The sequence below is a fragment of the Vitis riparia genome, chromosome 8, assembly GCF_004353265.1.
Source record: "Vitis riparia cultivar Riparia Gloire de Montpellier isolate 1030 chromosome 8, EGFV_Vit.rip_1.0, whole genome shotgun sequence".
Taxonomy (NCBI): domain Eukaryota; kingdom Viridiplantae; phylum Streptophyta; class Magnoliopsida; order Vitales; family Vitaceae; genus Vitis; species Vitis riparia.
Genome location: NC_048438.1, coordinates 4037310 through 4052999, shown reverse-complemented (window position 1 = coordinate 4052999; position 15690 = coordinate 4037310). Strand labels below are relative to the sequence as shown.

At 35.1% G+C, this 15690-nt stretch overlaps 2 protein-coding genes across 6 annotated transcripts in view; both read right to left on the bottom strand.

Annotated features, from left to right (window-relative positions):
• Positions 1–220: 220 nt before the first annotated feature.
• On the bottom strand, positions 221–10268 carry LOC117920237 (50S ribosomal protein L22-like). The gene is made up of 7 exons (XM_034837655.1): positions 10186–10268; positions 5812–5943; positions 5456–5538; positions 4804–4962; positions 1207–1317; positions 888–954; positions 221–811 (listed from the first exon to the last, which is right to left on the bottom strand). Exons 2-7 carry the CDS (start codon positions 5930–5932, stop codon positions 552–554), a joined length of 801 nt encoding a protein of 266 aa, XP_034693546.1. The 5' UTR covers positions 5933–5943; positions 10186–10268; the 3' UTR covers positions 221–551.
• A 3534-nt stretch (positions 10269–13802) lies between these two features.
• LOC117920233 (ubiquitin carboxyl-terminal hydrolase 12) overlaps positions 13803–15690 on the bottom strand; it is a 38584-nt gene continuing 36696 nt past the window's right edge. For 4 of the 5 annotated variants that reach the window (XM_034837644.1, XM_034837645.1, XM_034837648.1 and 1 more), the window contains 4 exons: positions 15497–15613; positions 15245–15319; positions 15034–15120; positions 13803–14118 (listed from right to left, as the gene is read on the bottom strand). In XM_034837644.1, the coding sequence (XP_034693535.1) occupies positions 14035–14118; positions 15034–15120; positions 15245–15319; positions 15497–15613 (363 nt within the window). In that variant the 3' untranslated portion in view covers positions 13803–14034. Of the gene's footprint in view, positions 14119–14822; positions 14889–15033; positions 15121–15244; positions 15320–15496; positions 15614–15690 lie in introns of those variants that run through there. The other variant, XM_034837646.1, reaches the window with a different exon arrangement.

Genomic DNA, 15690 nt, shown 5'->3' with positions numbered 1-15690 from the left:
TCAAATCCCCCCTCTCCCTTCCCTTGGTTTTTTTGAAAGCCATTTTGGCTTAAATCAAAAAGCCCACCGGCCCGGCCCGCCCGTTGGAGACCCTTAGATAAAATTAAGATAAATTTTAAGGTCTTAAAAAATGAGAAAGAGAAGAGTATACACCAGGTAGGAGTACTTTGTGAGCTCTTCAAAAATACCGTGGGTTCAACACCCGCTTCTGCTCCTCCTGAATGGAACTGAAATTGACAATTATTCATAAATCTGCTAGCAAAATTTAGCAACTTTTTGCTCTTCTCCCCCACAAGGAAAATGCGTCACGAAGATAAGTCATCTATACAGAAGGAGAAGGAGAGTTCCACCCAATACCAACTGGACAGATTATTTTGCCTCCATGAGCCAGATTTTGGTTGTTCTATGTAGAACAAATTGAGGGATACAACGGAGCTTGTAAAATCCATAATTTGAGGCTCGTATTGTATATAGTTTGCACTCACAATCAATCTTTGACAGCTACTACAAAAAATATGAAAAGAGGGGAGGAGGTTTTGCTCATGAAGTTGTCACGCCACGCCACCATTTGCTTTGCGGTTCCAAATTGAAGTTGTCTCAATAAGCTGATGTGGTACAAGCCGCCTTTCCCGCTTACTTAGTTTACGGAAATTGCTGACTCTCAGCTTGGCTAACTTAGCCTCCTCTTCAGGAGTCATCTCTCTTACTACCACTGTCAATCTACATTCTGGTCTCACTTTTATCCCACATTTCCCTTTAGCATGGTATGACACTCTCTTCTTAAAAAACCCCTTCCCTACAAATGCCTCCGCTGTAAGAAAAAGACGGTACAATTATTAGCAGTGTATATATCAAAAACAGAAATGAAATTGATTTGCATTACATACCAACTAGGAGTCGATCTGCATCTAAGCCATGATTATGGGTTGCATTTGCCCGTGCTGAGTGTATAACCTGCATGACACAGATTTCTATTATGTAGTATTGAACTTCCACTATTAAATTCCTTTTCTTCGAAATTCCAAAAACACCTCCGAGAATCAAAGATTAGATCGAGTGTCAGATTAACTCATCCATAAATTAAGTTCATTGTTCTTATGAGAAATCGGGAAAGGAAAATGTGGTACAAGGTCAGTGCTTTCCTTTTGTTACCATAAAAAAGATAATTAACAACCACATTGTCAATGTTTAGAATAGTCAAATTACCTGATAGACAGTTTTTGAAGCTCGCTTAACTGTCAATTGTAACTGCAATAATGCATCTTCAACGCGCATGCCACGAACTAATTCAGCAACTAAATTGACCTTCTTTGGACTCTGAAACCAAGTGAACTAGAAGCGATTAAAAAGGGTTGCACAGAATGGAAATTTTCCAAGTTGCAAAATTTCACATACAAGTTCATGGCATTGGGGTCCAGCTGCATGAAGTATCTGATTGTGCAGAAAGGAAACTTTCCAAGTTCCTAAATAACAAATGCAACCTAAATGGCGAAACCATTGGATGCAGCTGCATGGAGTATCTGGTGGCCCATATAACAAACCATTAATGTTTAACTTGCTCTGACAGAAAAGATTTACAGAAATAGCAAAACTTATTTCATGCTGTTTAACCATGGAGTAACCATTTGATTAAGAAATTACAGAAACAGCAAGATTTCCTTTACTTACTAGGGATGAATTCAAGCAAAAACACCTATGTGGATCAGGAAGGACATCCTATTGCAGTTTTCAGTGAAAAACTGAATGAAGCAAAGCAAAAATATGCAATATATGACAAAGAAATATGTTGTGGTTCAAGCTTTGCACTATTGGCATCATTATCTCCTTCCAAAGGAGTTCATTTTATATTCTGATCATGAAGCTCTCAAGTATGTCAACTCTCAAAAGAAGCCTAACCAGCATCATGCGAAATGGGCCTCCTTACAAGAATACAACCTTTGTTATTAAGCATAAATCTGGTGTTGAGAACAAGGCAGCTGATTCTCTTAGTCAAGTGGTGTATTCCTTTCTTCTATAGCTATACAGGTTGTGGGATTTAATTTGTTGAAGTGGGATTATAATTCTTGCAAGGATTTCAGCATTATATATGCTGCCTTAGTAGCAGGGAACTTGGGAGCATATCCAAATTTTTTGCTGCATGATGAAGACCTCTTCAAAAGGACCCGCCTTTGCTTACCTAACACATCACTTCAAGAGCAAGTGATATGGGAATTGCATTCTGGAGGAGCATTTGGTCATTTTGGAAGCGATAAAAGACAATCGTAATGATAAGAGGATCATTTTTATTGGCCAGGTTTAAAAAAAGATGTGGCTAAGAATGTTTCTAAATGTCGCACATGCCAACCATCAAAGGTAAGGGAGAAAAATATTGGACTGTGCATGCCACTTCCTGTGCCACATGAACCATGGCAAGACCTACGCATGGATTTTTTCCTTGGTTTGCCAAAAACTTTCAGGGGACATGCCTCCATATTTGTCGTGGTAGATCGTTTCTCTAAAAGGTGCACTTTATCCCATGTTCATAGACTTGGGATACTGTCCATGTTGCTAAATTGTTCTTCAAAGAAATTGTTCGACTTCATGGTTTGCCCAAGACTATTGTTTTTGATCAGGGTGCAAAGTTTAGGAGTTATTTTTGGAGAAGCTTATGTAAGATGCTGAACACAAAGCTGAAATTTTCTTCAGCCTTTCACCCTCAAACTGATGGCCAATTCAATGGCTAAGTTTGCATACAATAGTTCAATAAATAGGTCTACCAATAGCAGCCCTTTGATATCGTAACTGGCTTGCTTCCCAGGAAGCCTATTAATTTAAGCACAACCAAGTGTTGAAGCTGCTGCTTTTAGTAAGCATATACATGATTTACATGACAATGTTCAAAGGAAGATTGCTCTTAGAAATGAGAATTATAAGGCACATGGTGATTTGAAAAGAAAGTTTGCTGGTTTTAAGGAAGGAGGTATGGTTATGGTAAGGATAAGGCCTAAACGATATCCTAAGGGTATATACAAGAAACTTCACTCAAAGAATGTTGGTCCATACAAAGTGCTCAAAAAAATTAGTTCTAATGCTTATGTTCTTGATTTACTAAAAAATATAGGCATTAGTAACATCTTCAACATCAAGGACCTCACGCTATGTTCTAATCCTGAAGATGTTACAACTAATTGTGGCCCAAAATGCTCACTTACCACCAGCTCCTCATTTAAAGGAGGAAATTAAAGATGTTATTGATCACCACATTGTTTCAACTAGAGGAGGTGGCTATCAAAAGTATCTGTCAAATGGAGAGGGAGACCACTTTCAGATTACACATGGATCACGGATAAGGAATTCCAACACTTGAATCAAGACCTTTATGAGAGATTTCATGTCTTTAACTCATTAGGGTCAACTTTTCCTAAGCCAGGGGGAGTTGATGGAGGCAAGTGGCAGCCGCTTTTAAAAGTTTATCAAAGGCGCAAAGAAGTGGGCTCCAAGGCCCAAACTTTAATTTGGCACTCTCTAGATGATAATGGGCTTAATTGGGGATCTTATATAATTCAATATGGGTTCAAACTAGAAAGTATTTTTCAGAAATCAAATTATGGGTCTAGTCAATGGTTATAAGTTACCAGTTGCAGTCATTATCATTGTCATTTCCCAATAGTCTTTAATGTGGTCTCATAGTCAGTCTAAGTTTTGTTATTTTCAAATTGCATAATTACCACGTGACTAGTTCCAAAGAGTTATAAAGTCCCTAGAAAAGTTTTATATAGTAGTTGATTAGTCTTTTGAAAAGAATCAATCAATGAATGAATTTCCAATAACCACTATTCTCTTTGTGTGATACAAAGAGTACTTGCTTGTGAAGCCTAAAGGTTTCTAAGAGTGATTCCTGGGGTACTTTCAATTATACACTACTCTCCTTGCATTTTATTTTTCGTACAGCATCACCCAGCCTGAGAATATGTTGTATCATATCCCCAAAGTAATTGGACGATATAAGAAGAGATGATCAATCGTCTCTCCAATCCCCTACATAGGATGCACCAATCAAGATTAAAGGCTTTGAACAGCCTTCTCAATTGTAGCATATCATTGGTATTTATCTTCTTATGTGCCACTAACCAGGCAAGGGTCATGACCTTAGAAGGGGGCTCTTGATTTCAACAAAAATTTAGTTGAGTGGAAACGATAAATTGAACAAGGCTAAGAAAAAGATTTTATTGAGAATACTCCTGAAGAAGAAAGTACCCAAGCTTTCACATATGGAACAAATTGAGACAAATGTACATGGGAGAGTGAAGTCATTAGTCTTTCAAGATCCTCAATCTCCACATCAGTTAGATTCCGACGGGAAAATAAGATCCTAAGACAAAGAGGTGTCATTACCTAAGATGGCTGAGATGGATAGGTTTCTAGTTGTGGTAACCCTAAAATGTCTTAGAAATCGTGAACACAAAGGTTGATCTCCCACCACAAATCTTCCCAATAACGAATTCTAGTCCCATCACCCACCACAAAGGATGCATAATGTATATCAGGCTAACATAACTTATCTACAAGAAAATAAATATTAAGTTATTTTCTTAACTTTTATAGTGACCTTACACAAAACAAGTACTAAAAAACAAAGACAAGCTCATTCAACTGCTAGCAGAATATGCAAAACACAAATAAATTGAATTATTTCATTAAGGGCATCACTTATCAAAACAGAAAAAGAATCACATTGAGAGTCCAGATTCAGTGCATATATATTCAAAAAAGGACCTAAGATGATTATTGATAAAAGTTGCAGAAAAATCTGGCATGCTATACCTGCTTTATGCCCTTTAGAACTGCTTGAACTTTTGAAGGCTTGGAAACAACTTTCTGGTCTTCAGTTTTTCCACCATTTAATGCCAAAGCAGGTGTCAATGGAGAAGCAACAGGTGTTACATCAGAATCTGCAAGTAGCTGCCTTGAACTAGAAATTCCCTAAAACAACAAAAGATGAAACAAATTAAAGCCTTTTTTTAGAAAATGAAATAAATAAATATTTAAAATGATCCAACACCAATTATATCTACCTACTCATACTGAACGTTTAACCAATAGACAACACTTACACTTGTGTGTGTGTGTGTGTGTGTCATACGTTGGACCACAAAATGAAAAGATACATATTCACAATTGGAAGCAGTCTTCTCCATCTTCAATTTTTGGTGTCGTTCACAACCCCAAAAATAGCACATCGAGAAATTCACAACAATGTATTTTTTAGCACATACATTGATGAAAATAGAATTCGTCATGGGGGAAGTGACACAAATAATCAAATATTTCTCTCAAAAAAGAAAACAGAGAGATACAGAACCAAACTCCTCCATGGTTTGACTAAAATGAAGGATAGGAAGTGAGGAACCAACTACATAAATCTTGTACTAACCAGAAGGAATACTAATCAATATGAAGGACAAGTAAGCATTACCAACTGTTGGAAATAATAGTAATAAGGCCTTGGGATGGTAGCGGAAGGTAATTTCCACAGCCTTTGCAAATAAGGCAACTCACCTGTAAAAGTAATCCATGTTACTCAGCCATCAAAACTTTGAATAATTCTAAGTCATAGCAACTCTGAATGCATAAAAAGAATAATATGTTCAAGGCCAGTAGCTCAACTTCATATAGCAAAACAGGAAAAAAGAAACAATACTCTTCTACATATTGCTTGTTCAAAAAAGTTGATAAAATTGTCAAATTCAAATTTATATTGGCATTCCTAAATGCCTGTGAGGAAGATGATTTTTTAGCATGCTTAAACCAAGAGATTTGAGATTGATTTACCTACTAGCGGTGATGACTCCAACCGGGAACAAGAAAAGTTAGCAGATACATTGTAATTATGTTCCACTCTTTTCCCAATTTGAGTAAATACATTCCGTAAATGTCTCTGCCAGCCCACCATGGCTTAAAATGCTAAAATAATAAGAAAGAAACCAGTTAGCAAATATCAAACCATCTGCACAGAAAAATTAGTGCAATTAGTTTGGAAGTTAATGAGAAAACCAAAGAAAGGCAACAACTAGTGGATACAACAAGCAAAATATCCATTCCTATGTTTTCTCTCATCTTCTACACCCCCAAAAAAAAAAAGGGAAGAAGAAGAAGAAGAAAACCTGAGGTTAACTAAGCAATGTGAATCCCGAATCCTCATTGGTTGAAATTTTATATGCATCTAAAATAGATATGTTGTTATACAAGAAAACATTCCCAGATAGAAAACACTGTCAATCTAACAAAAAGAACGTAATTACTTTAATTATCTACATCTATCCTTCTATATCTATCTATCTATAATCTATATTTATAATCTATAATCTATAATCTATATCTACAATGTATATTTATAATTTTTTTATTTTTGATAGGTAAAAAAGCGATTAAATTAAAAGCCCTTGAAAGAGGTGCCTCAAAGTACACAGAGTATACAAAAAGCACCTTCCAGAAAGCCAAAGGAAATGGCAACAGCAACCTGCCCCTGAACCAATCCTAAAGCCTAAAGCTTAAAAGACCTGGAGAAAACAAAGTACCTCTAGACAACCTACTTGTAGGCCTGCCTACCAAACTGGTTGTTGTGACCCAAACATAGCAAAAGCCCATCTAACATTCCAAAATGATGATAAAAAGCATCTTCTACCCACTGCTGTGTTTTCCCACTCTCCCTATCCACACCCTCATCGATTACCTTCTGATCCCTTGTAATTCACAGAACACTCCAGTTTCTTTAATTCCCTTTCAGATTTTGAAGAAGAGTTCTTCTTTCTCTTCCCATCCTCTTGCCCCCTTACCTCTTTTCTAGTCTTCATTTTTCTGAGGAGTGCCAAGATCTCAGCCTCAAAGCCCACTGTCGGCATGCCCAACCAGTTGTTGAAAGCTGACTTTCCTCACCATGTCATGCTGTAAGAGCACTCCTTGCCCATGTAATGTTGCACCCAAATACCCTCAGATGTTGTTTAGTTGTAAGTTGTACTATTTTGCTTATTTTAGAGCGTTTCAAATTTCCTGCTACATTGAGAAGAACTAGTGCAACTTGTTTTGATATATTTGATAATTTGAAAAAACATGTACAAGTGGTTAACTTCATAAGTATAAGTTTGCTTTTGCACTCTAGAACACATGTAGATGGAATAAAAGCTTGAGGAGCACTATTGAATATCATGAGGGAAAATTAAATTGTAGTTTGGTTTTGAATGAAAAAGAAAATTAGCTGCATTTGCAGTAGATTAAAAAAAACATTCAATTTTGATATTGTTGGGAACTTTGTTACTATATATTAATGCCTGGAAGAAGAGAGTTAGCCTAATGATCTAGGCATACCTGTTTTGTAGCCATGGGAGCAACAGGAGCACAAAGAAAATGCACCCAAACTTGCACAATTCAAGCTGGAATTTTTGCAATTGCTTATTTTGTTAACAAGAAGAACAGGAGGACAGATTCAACAAAGCTGTTGATGTATTGGAATGTCTGTTAGAGACGGACTTTATGCAGAAATAAAAATAGAAGTTCATGGAAGCTTGAGGGCTTCTTAAAATTACTCCATCCTCATCCTTTAATAGTCTCTTAGCTGTTTATCAATCCAATCCTTCAGTCATAGGAGCTGCTAAGTTATTGATTTGGTTATTTGCATAATATACAATCATGAACTGTTGGATTTGTGTTATATTAGTATATATCTTTTCCTTTTTCGAACTAAATTTCCATCATTGCAGGACCCAATAGAAAAAGGAGATGGTAAAGGAGACCAAAAATGATCTGAAGATCAATCCAGGGATGGTGAAGAGAACAAAACGAACATTGCCTGAAAATATGGAGGTCTTCAATGAACCTGATAATTTTCTGATAACCATGAGTGAAGTGCAAGATACTCTACTAGAAGGAGATTCAACTCTGCAATCTCTGGTTGATGGTAACTTAAAAGAATGACATATAAACAACTGAAAGCCCTGCCAGTGTGAATCCTGTTGCTGAAAGATATAGAATTGAGAAATAGAATGAAAAGGCCTGATGCACTCGAAAATAAGCTGCTAGAGAAAGGTGACCTCTCCAAATCTGACCGAAATATCATATCAACTGATAAACGCTCCAGTCCAGAAAATGGTGATGAGATATGTAATGACTGGAGTACACCAGAAGTGCTTGGATTTTCTGGTGAACAACAACTGGATGTATTGAAAAGTTATTGTACCAAGGAAAAAATAATGCCAACCTCATCAGATTTAATACAAAAACAGGATAACTCACTGGAGGTTCATGAAGACCATAGTGACGCCTTATCAACAGTTGTTGATGATGCCTCCACTGGTCAATTTGCTGCAAAGGTTTCAGACAATAGACCTGCATCTGTAAAGGGAGTGTGGCAAAGGGATTTGAAACCCACTAGCAATGACGACAAAATTTCAGATACTAAATCTGATGATCCTTCCTCCAAGCAGATAGCAGAGAAAAACAAGAAGTTCAAAGATGAGTTGGAGGCTCCACAAGAAAGAGCACCTCTAGGTGATTTGAGGAAAAAGCTCCTCATTCTTGATATAAATGGGCTTCTTGCAGATATACAATCTCATACTCCAAAGGGCTATAAGGCAGACAAAAGAATTGCAAAAAGGGCAGGTAAGGATCGACTCCAAAATGTTTATCTGCTCATGAGTTTCAGGCATTTTATTTATTGTTTCCATTTTGGCGTTAGATCACCAATGACCTTGTGGGGTGGCATAATGCTTTCTTGGGCAAAGGAGAAAGCCAGCCTAGAATTCAGTTCCTTTTAGTACTCTTTGGTGCATATGAAGAGAAAGGAATAGGTTCTTGATGATAAAAAACATTTCCTCTTCAAGGTAGAACCCATGTTCTGTACTTTAGTTTTATGGGGGCATCTTCTATGAAGAGGGTAATGCATCCTATGTAGACTTTGTATGTGGTTGAGTCATAGGTAATTTTGCTCTGCATTTTTTTCCTTTACTATCTTGTTTTCGGGTTTTCCTGCATATGCCATTTGTACTGTGACTGAGCTGTGTGGCTCCTCTTAAAGGAGTGATCCTATCTATCTTTAAAACAAAGCATACAAGAAAGAAGGCCTATCAGGTGTGCTGAACTTCTGTATCATGTTCCAACTTGTAAGTCAGAATGTCAGGTTGCTTGAGGACCAATTCTCCATAGGCGCCTTTGCCCTTGAAACCAACCCAAGACATGACCCCTCGTCCTTATCCTTCTCACCCACTGCAACTTCGATCAGGATCACCCCAGTCTCTTCAAACTCCAACGAAGTGTTGTTCACCAAAACCATCCTTAGGGGACCGCTATCCTCTCCCAGAGAATCAACAGCAAAAACCACCTCACATACCTCTGAACCAAGACCAGTCCTACCAAGAGAAGGATAAGAAGCTGCCCATGTCCCCAAGGAAGAAACAGAGAAAGAAAAAGTACCAGGATGGTTTATAATCTATAATCTATGATCTATAATCTATAACTATATATAAAAGTATAAAAAGTTGGTAGAATTTTTCTTCCTAAAATACCGCTATATATCACTCATTTCCTCATATTTCACATTATCATTTAACTAAAACAACCATAACAAAATCACTTTAAAGACTATAATAAATTCACCTTTTTATTATTTCTCAGTTATAACTAATAAAATTAAATTCACTTACTTAGTTAGCATTTTTTATCAGATACTTATTTTGCACTTTAGAGCTCTTCATTTTCCCTTTTAAGGTAAGAGTTTATATCTTTTCTTTAGTTGCTCTTCCTTTTCTTCCAAAGGCTTCTATTTTCATAACATGGTAGGTACTTAGTGAATTTTATTCAAGCCAAATATTTTTCTTTATATAAAATTGTTAGACCCAAGTCTGCCCCATTAATGGTTAAATGAAAGGATGAAAGGATAAAGCATACAGAGCATAGACATTCTATTGTTAATAAATCCGTCCAACTAGGAAAAAGAGTTAATAATAACAATACCATGTATAGATGGCAAGCTACCAGTGAAATAGTGTAATGTACAAGAAATTTCATACATCACATACTTTCTTAAATTACTTATTATCTTACAAATGAAAATGTGTTCAAACTCTAAAAGTAAGTTTAAATATGTAACCATTCAACAGCAAAACAAAATGAATTGATTACCAAGATGAACATTTAGCAAAATTTGATACTTACATCACCTAGGGCAGGTTGATGAACTTGCTTGGATGCTTAAAAGGAATCCAATATAGGTCTCACAACAGTTGGAAGGAAGAGGCCTGAAATTTTCAGAATAGAAGACCAAGTAAGATGAGATTTTCTCCACCATAAAGGATGATATACACTCATATAAGATTAATTATAGAAACTGCCCAAGAATTTTCCCTTTTTATTAGCTAAATGCATAAGAAATTATGAAGGATTCAATTTACAAGATATTCCCCTTTACAAATAATGGATGTTTAAATCAGTGGTTGAACTAATTACACTTGTCACTCCAAATCACGGTTCAAAGTAACGACTGATAATGGTACGAATCGACCGAATCATATCCACCTTTGTTATGGCCATGATGAGTTTGATACCCAAGTTACTATCATGTAGTTCAACAATAACTCGGTTTGAACTGAAATATGAATCACTTCACCAACTCATGGTACAACTCAGTTTTACAACACAAAAGTTGCAAGCTCATTCATTTTCAAAATAATTATTTTTACCAATCACCTTTATCATTTTTATTTTTTATTTTCAAAATGTACTATTACTAAAAATTGGTAATTGGCATGAAAATGATTATAGTACTATTTTAAAAAAACTTAGTTCTTAACATTACCATAAACTAATTGCAACACCTATTTTTATAATTATTTAGATAATGTTAAATATGATAGCTGTTAATTTATTAATTTTTTTAATCTATCTAACTTATAATTCTTTTTCTAAATTTTGCATGAGTCTTTTAGAGTTTTTTGAATTTTTTTTAACTAATATAGTGTGCGCATCATGATATATTGATCCAAGATACTAAGACCGATATGCCTCGAGACTTGCCAAGTCAGCAACCAGTAACCATGTTCCAAATCGCGCCATTTACAAATTCCTCTCTTTCTCAAATTCATTTCCAAGATATTGAGACCGATATGCCTTGAGGCTCACCTCAAGGTGAGGCTCTACAAATTAGCCTCAAGACTATAGCCTCACCTTGTTGAGGCTTATAACTTTGAGGCTATAGCATCAAGGTTGTTGAGGCCTAAGCCTCAAATATCCAAAAGGTTTTCGGTCTTTATGAGCTTTTGGTATATATTTTATAAGAGGCTCAAGTCTCGATATTCAATGAGTTTTAATGGGTTCTATTATCTATACTTTTGTAGACTTCTAATATTGATTTCATGAATTTTGTATTGAGTTCCCACTTTATTAAACCTTTTACAAAATAACAGCTTAAACTTTCAGTTAACTTTTAAAGTGGAAGCGAAAAAAAGATTGAGAAGAATAAGGGAATTGTTGTCACTCCTAGTGGTTGATCTCACATATAATCTAATTATTAATAGATAAAAAAAAAATATACCACCACAGCGGGTGGACGAAGAAGAAGGATATGTGGATATTAACACAAATGGGGAGGATAACATAGCAAATGGGTATTATTATATTCCTTGAAGGATCCTAGTGATAGTAGTAGTAATGTTAAAAATTATTTGGCAAAACCATGAGAAAGCTAAATTTTATGAGAGAAAAAGGAACTAAATTAGAATTATTGACAATGAAAAATAAACCATGAGAGAGAGTTAAATTTTATGAGAGGAAATACTAACTTAATTAGAATTATTAACAATAGAAAATAATTAATTTTATCATTATGAAGTTTGTCTTAGTTTGTCTTTTATATTGTTCAATTTTATTGTGATTTTATGGGTATTTTTTTATTTTTTGATAAATTTTTATTATTTATTTGTTTAAGGTGAGGCTTACACTTCATTCTGCCTCGAGGCTTATGCCTCACCTCATTTTGGCAAAAAGCCTCAAGACCACCTTTAGCTTTTTAAAACATTGTTCAAAATTAGTCGATTTGTTCTAATATTTCTTCATCTAGGTGAAAAATTTTCCGTGGTTATTGTCACAGTAATTCAGCCTTATAACTAAAAATGGTTTTAGCACCATGAGGGAAATGACACCCCAGTGATTATTTGGCCTTTTCCATGTAGTCAGTCCAGAATGAATTCCTAGAGTTCAAAATTTTCAAAAATAGCATAGACAGGTTACATGCATTCCAAGAGAAACCTAGCCCTCTGTTAGATTTTAAAAAAAATACAGAAATGAAAGAAAACAACATTTTCATTCTTAAGTTATTTCTCTTCTTTTGCTTAAAAAAAAAAAGAAAAGAAAAGAAAAAAGAAAAGGCCCCTCAGCAGCCTCAATTTTAAGTAGCATTTTTCTGTATTCTCGAATCGTTCATTGGTGAAAATTTTAATCACTTCTATCATATTTTTCTCTGTATGTAAACTGCATTTGTTTTTATACCAGAAAACACTCCCAACTAGCAAAGACCATCAATCTAAAAAAAAATTCAGTGTGAGCCGTAATCCAAACTAGCAATAGTTCCACAGCCATTTAAAGAGAAACCCTAGAAATCAAAACTCACAGCAATAACATTCCCAATCTGACAGTGAAATCCAACCCTCCGTTTGGGTCACAAAGAAAATGAGAAAAATAAAATAAAAAATAAATAAATAAATAAAAACATAGCACTACATTGTGAAAAATTTAGGATTCAAACGATTCTACATAATCTAAAAGTCCATTGAAATATTAAATAAAGTTTCATTTTCTAATTATTTTCTCAGCACCCAAACGATTCTATATAATCTAAAAGTCCATTGAACTAACTGGGAATAGAGTTAGGAAGAACACCTTGAAGGTTTGAACCCAAAGAACGGCCGAAAAGCAGAGTTTGGAGAGGAATGATCGCTTTCGAGCACTCTCAGATTGGAGCTCCTTCTGCTGCCTGCCATCAAACCCTAGAGTGTGTTTCGGTCATGTGATAGTGGGCTGGGCCTAAGCCGGTCCAATTTCTGGACTACTGGGCTACATGTGACTAGATTTCTGATACACCCCAAATCTATTCCCGATAATTGAGTCCCCTTGGAACTTGGCTAAAGATTTCAATCCACAATTAATCTAGAGCCCGTTTGAAGTCGATTGCTGTTTCATAAATCCAATAAATGATTTATTTTTTAAATTTATACGAATTCTATTCATTAATATCTTATTTTAATTTATATTTTATTCTATCCATTTATAAAATATTTTTCTAATATTATATTATAAAAGGGTTAGGTCATATTTGGTAACTATTTTCTAAAACAGTTCCGAAAAATATATCTTCAAAATATACTTTAAAAATAATTTTTATATCTAAAACTTTATTTTTAATTATTATATATGTTTGTGTAATAATTTTTTAAAACAATTCTCAAAAATATAAAAAAAATGTTCTATAAAAACACTTTATTTTATGTTCTTAAATAATACAAAACATAAAATAGTTTTCTAATTATCAATAATATTTTCAATTTTTTTTTGTTACGAAAAACAAAAAACTATTCTAACAAAAAAACTGGGCCTCCTAATCACTTTTTTTTTATTACATTAATTTTTAAAAAATTTCTTTCCCATAATCATAATGTACTTTCCATCATTCTATTCACATTTAATTTTTCTTATTAATATTAAAACATCATTTGTTTATAATCAATATATTACATAATTATATTAAAAGGTTTTAAGTATATGCGTCAATAGAATTTGTGTCAAAATGGATGTGTAAAGACATTTTATTGATGGATGCAAATATAAACCGCAGATTTTATCAAGAATTGTATGACAAAAGATATATGGTGCCAATCCCATCTCAAAAATCAATCTAACAAGGTTATTACTTTCGCACCCCAGAGTGTTGGCTACCAGACTCCTGAGCCAAGTCGAGAATTCAGGCATCTGAGTGCAAGTAAGGTTTTAAACCAATCCGTGTAGAAATTGCTGTTATTCTCTCTTTAATAATCTATTAGATGGTAGGTGAAGAAACGTCTCTGACCCTAGAGATTGGGTGCCGTCAGTCTTCGAACACTGCATACACGAGAATTTAATACTCTCTATTCACTGGATATCGCAAGTAAAATGGACCTTGAAACAATAATTTAACTAAAGAGAAACCTCGTAGAAAACCAATCTGGGCTTGGCAGTTGTACCTTTTACACAAGATTAGAATGTGACCTTTCATCCAACCATTATACAAACCCCCATCCCCTAATAAAACATCAAATGAAAATCCGGACCAATTAGGAGACAAGGAGGGGAAAAAGAACTACAAAGGAAAAAAGAATGATTGTAAAAAGGTACCCCCACTATACCCGGTATACATCCCTTATCCAAAATCTTCTTTATGTACTGCTAGATTACACTGGAACCGGAAAATGGAAACCCACTTAACCCTCTCATCAAGAAAGAGCAAAGGACAAGGAAAAGCTCAGGGTTGAATGACCACATTTGGGAGAAGACCTCCCCTCTCTCCCCCCACATCACGGGAAAAAAAAAATTATATGCCCTACAAAACCAACAATCAACCAAACCCTACAGAAACCTTGTGAAAGCAAGCTGCTTTTGTTGTGTTCCAATCTGTTGTTGTCCATTCATCCTTTTCCCTTTTCACAATGTATGTGTCACTCAGAAAATATCGGGTTCAGTCATGCACTGAAGGAGGTTTCATCAATCCTTTTCTAGTTGTATATTTTAACCGGCTTCTCAATGTGTGGCGGTTCTGCAAAATTTTGAGTGAGATCAAAAACAACAATTAAGGGTTTCCAGGGCATCCTGTACCCATTCTGGCACAACTATGACTACATAAAAAAATTAAAAAATAATGAAAAATCCAGTCCATGACATGGTAAAAAAACAAAGAAATTGACATAAACCAAACCAGATATTTTGCAGCACCAATGCTTTGAAACCTTACATAGATTTAAAAAATACATATCACTATACCTGATTTGCTGCATATGCCCTTTTAGGAGCAGTATCAGAGTGCTCCAGCCCAAGGTACTGTTCCCAAGCACCATAAACATCTCTTCTCTGAACAAAATAAACCAAAACATTTAAACTCGAAATCCAATAAAAACCCTATCAGGATAAATCACAAGTTTTGCACAGGCCATCGGCATTCACAAGAAAAAAAATAATTTTAAATTTAAGACACCTGAAAACGGCTGGACACAATGTCAGAATCCTGCAGGTACTCTGGACGACCCAGTGATAGAAAAGCAAACTTCCACTGATCACAAAACAAAAAACCAAATTTCATATTTCAAATCAGACAATAGTACTTATGATATACGATACAAAGGTTTTTTTTAAACATATGCGACATGTATATACAGTGTGTGAGCGTGTGTTCATGATTAGTGACTGCTGCAGCATACTGCAACAGAGAGGAGGGACACAAAGATACCTTTGAAAACTCCTCATCCGGAACCTGCAATTTCTTTTGTATGCGCTCTTTAACTTCAGCAAGAGTTTCGCCTTCATGGATGATCAAGAAAAAGGGTTCACCAAAATTTTGTACTTGCTGTCAAAAAAGGCATGATAAAAGGAATATAAGAATTTAAGTACATTGCAATGCCTAGCTATTTTCAGCACCAAAAA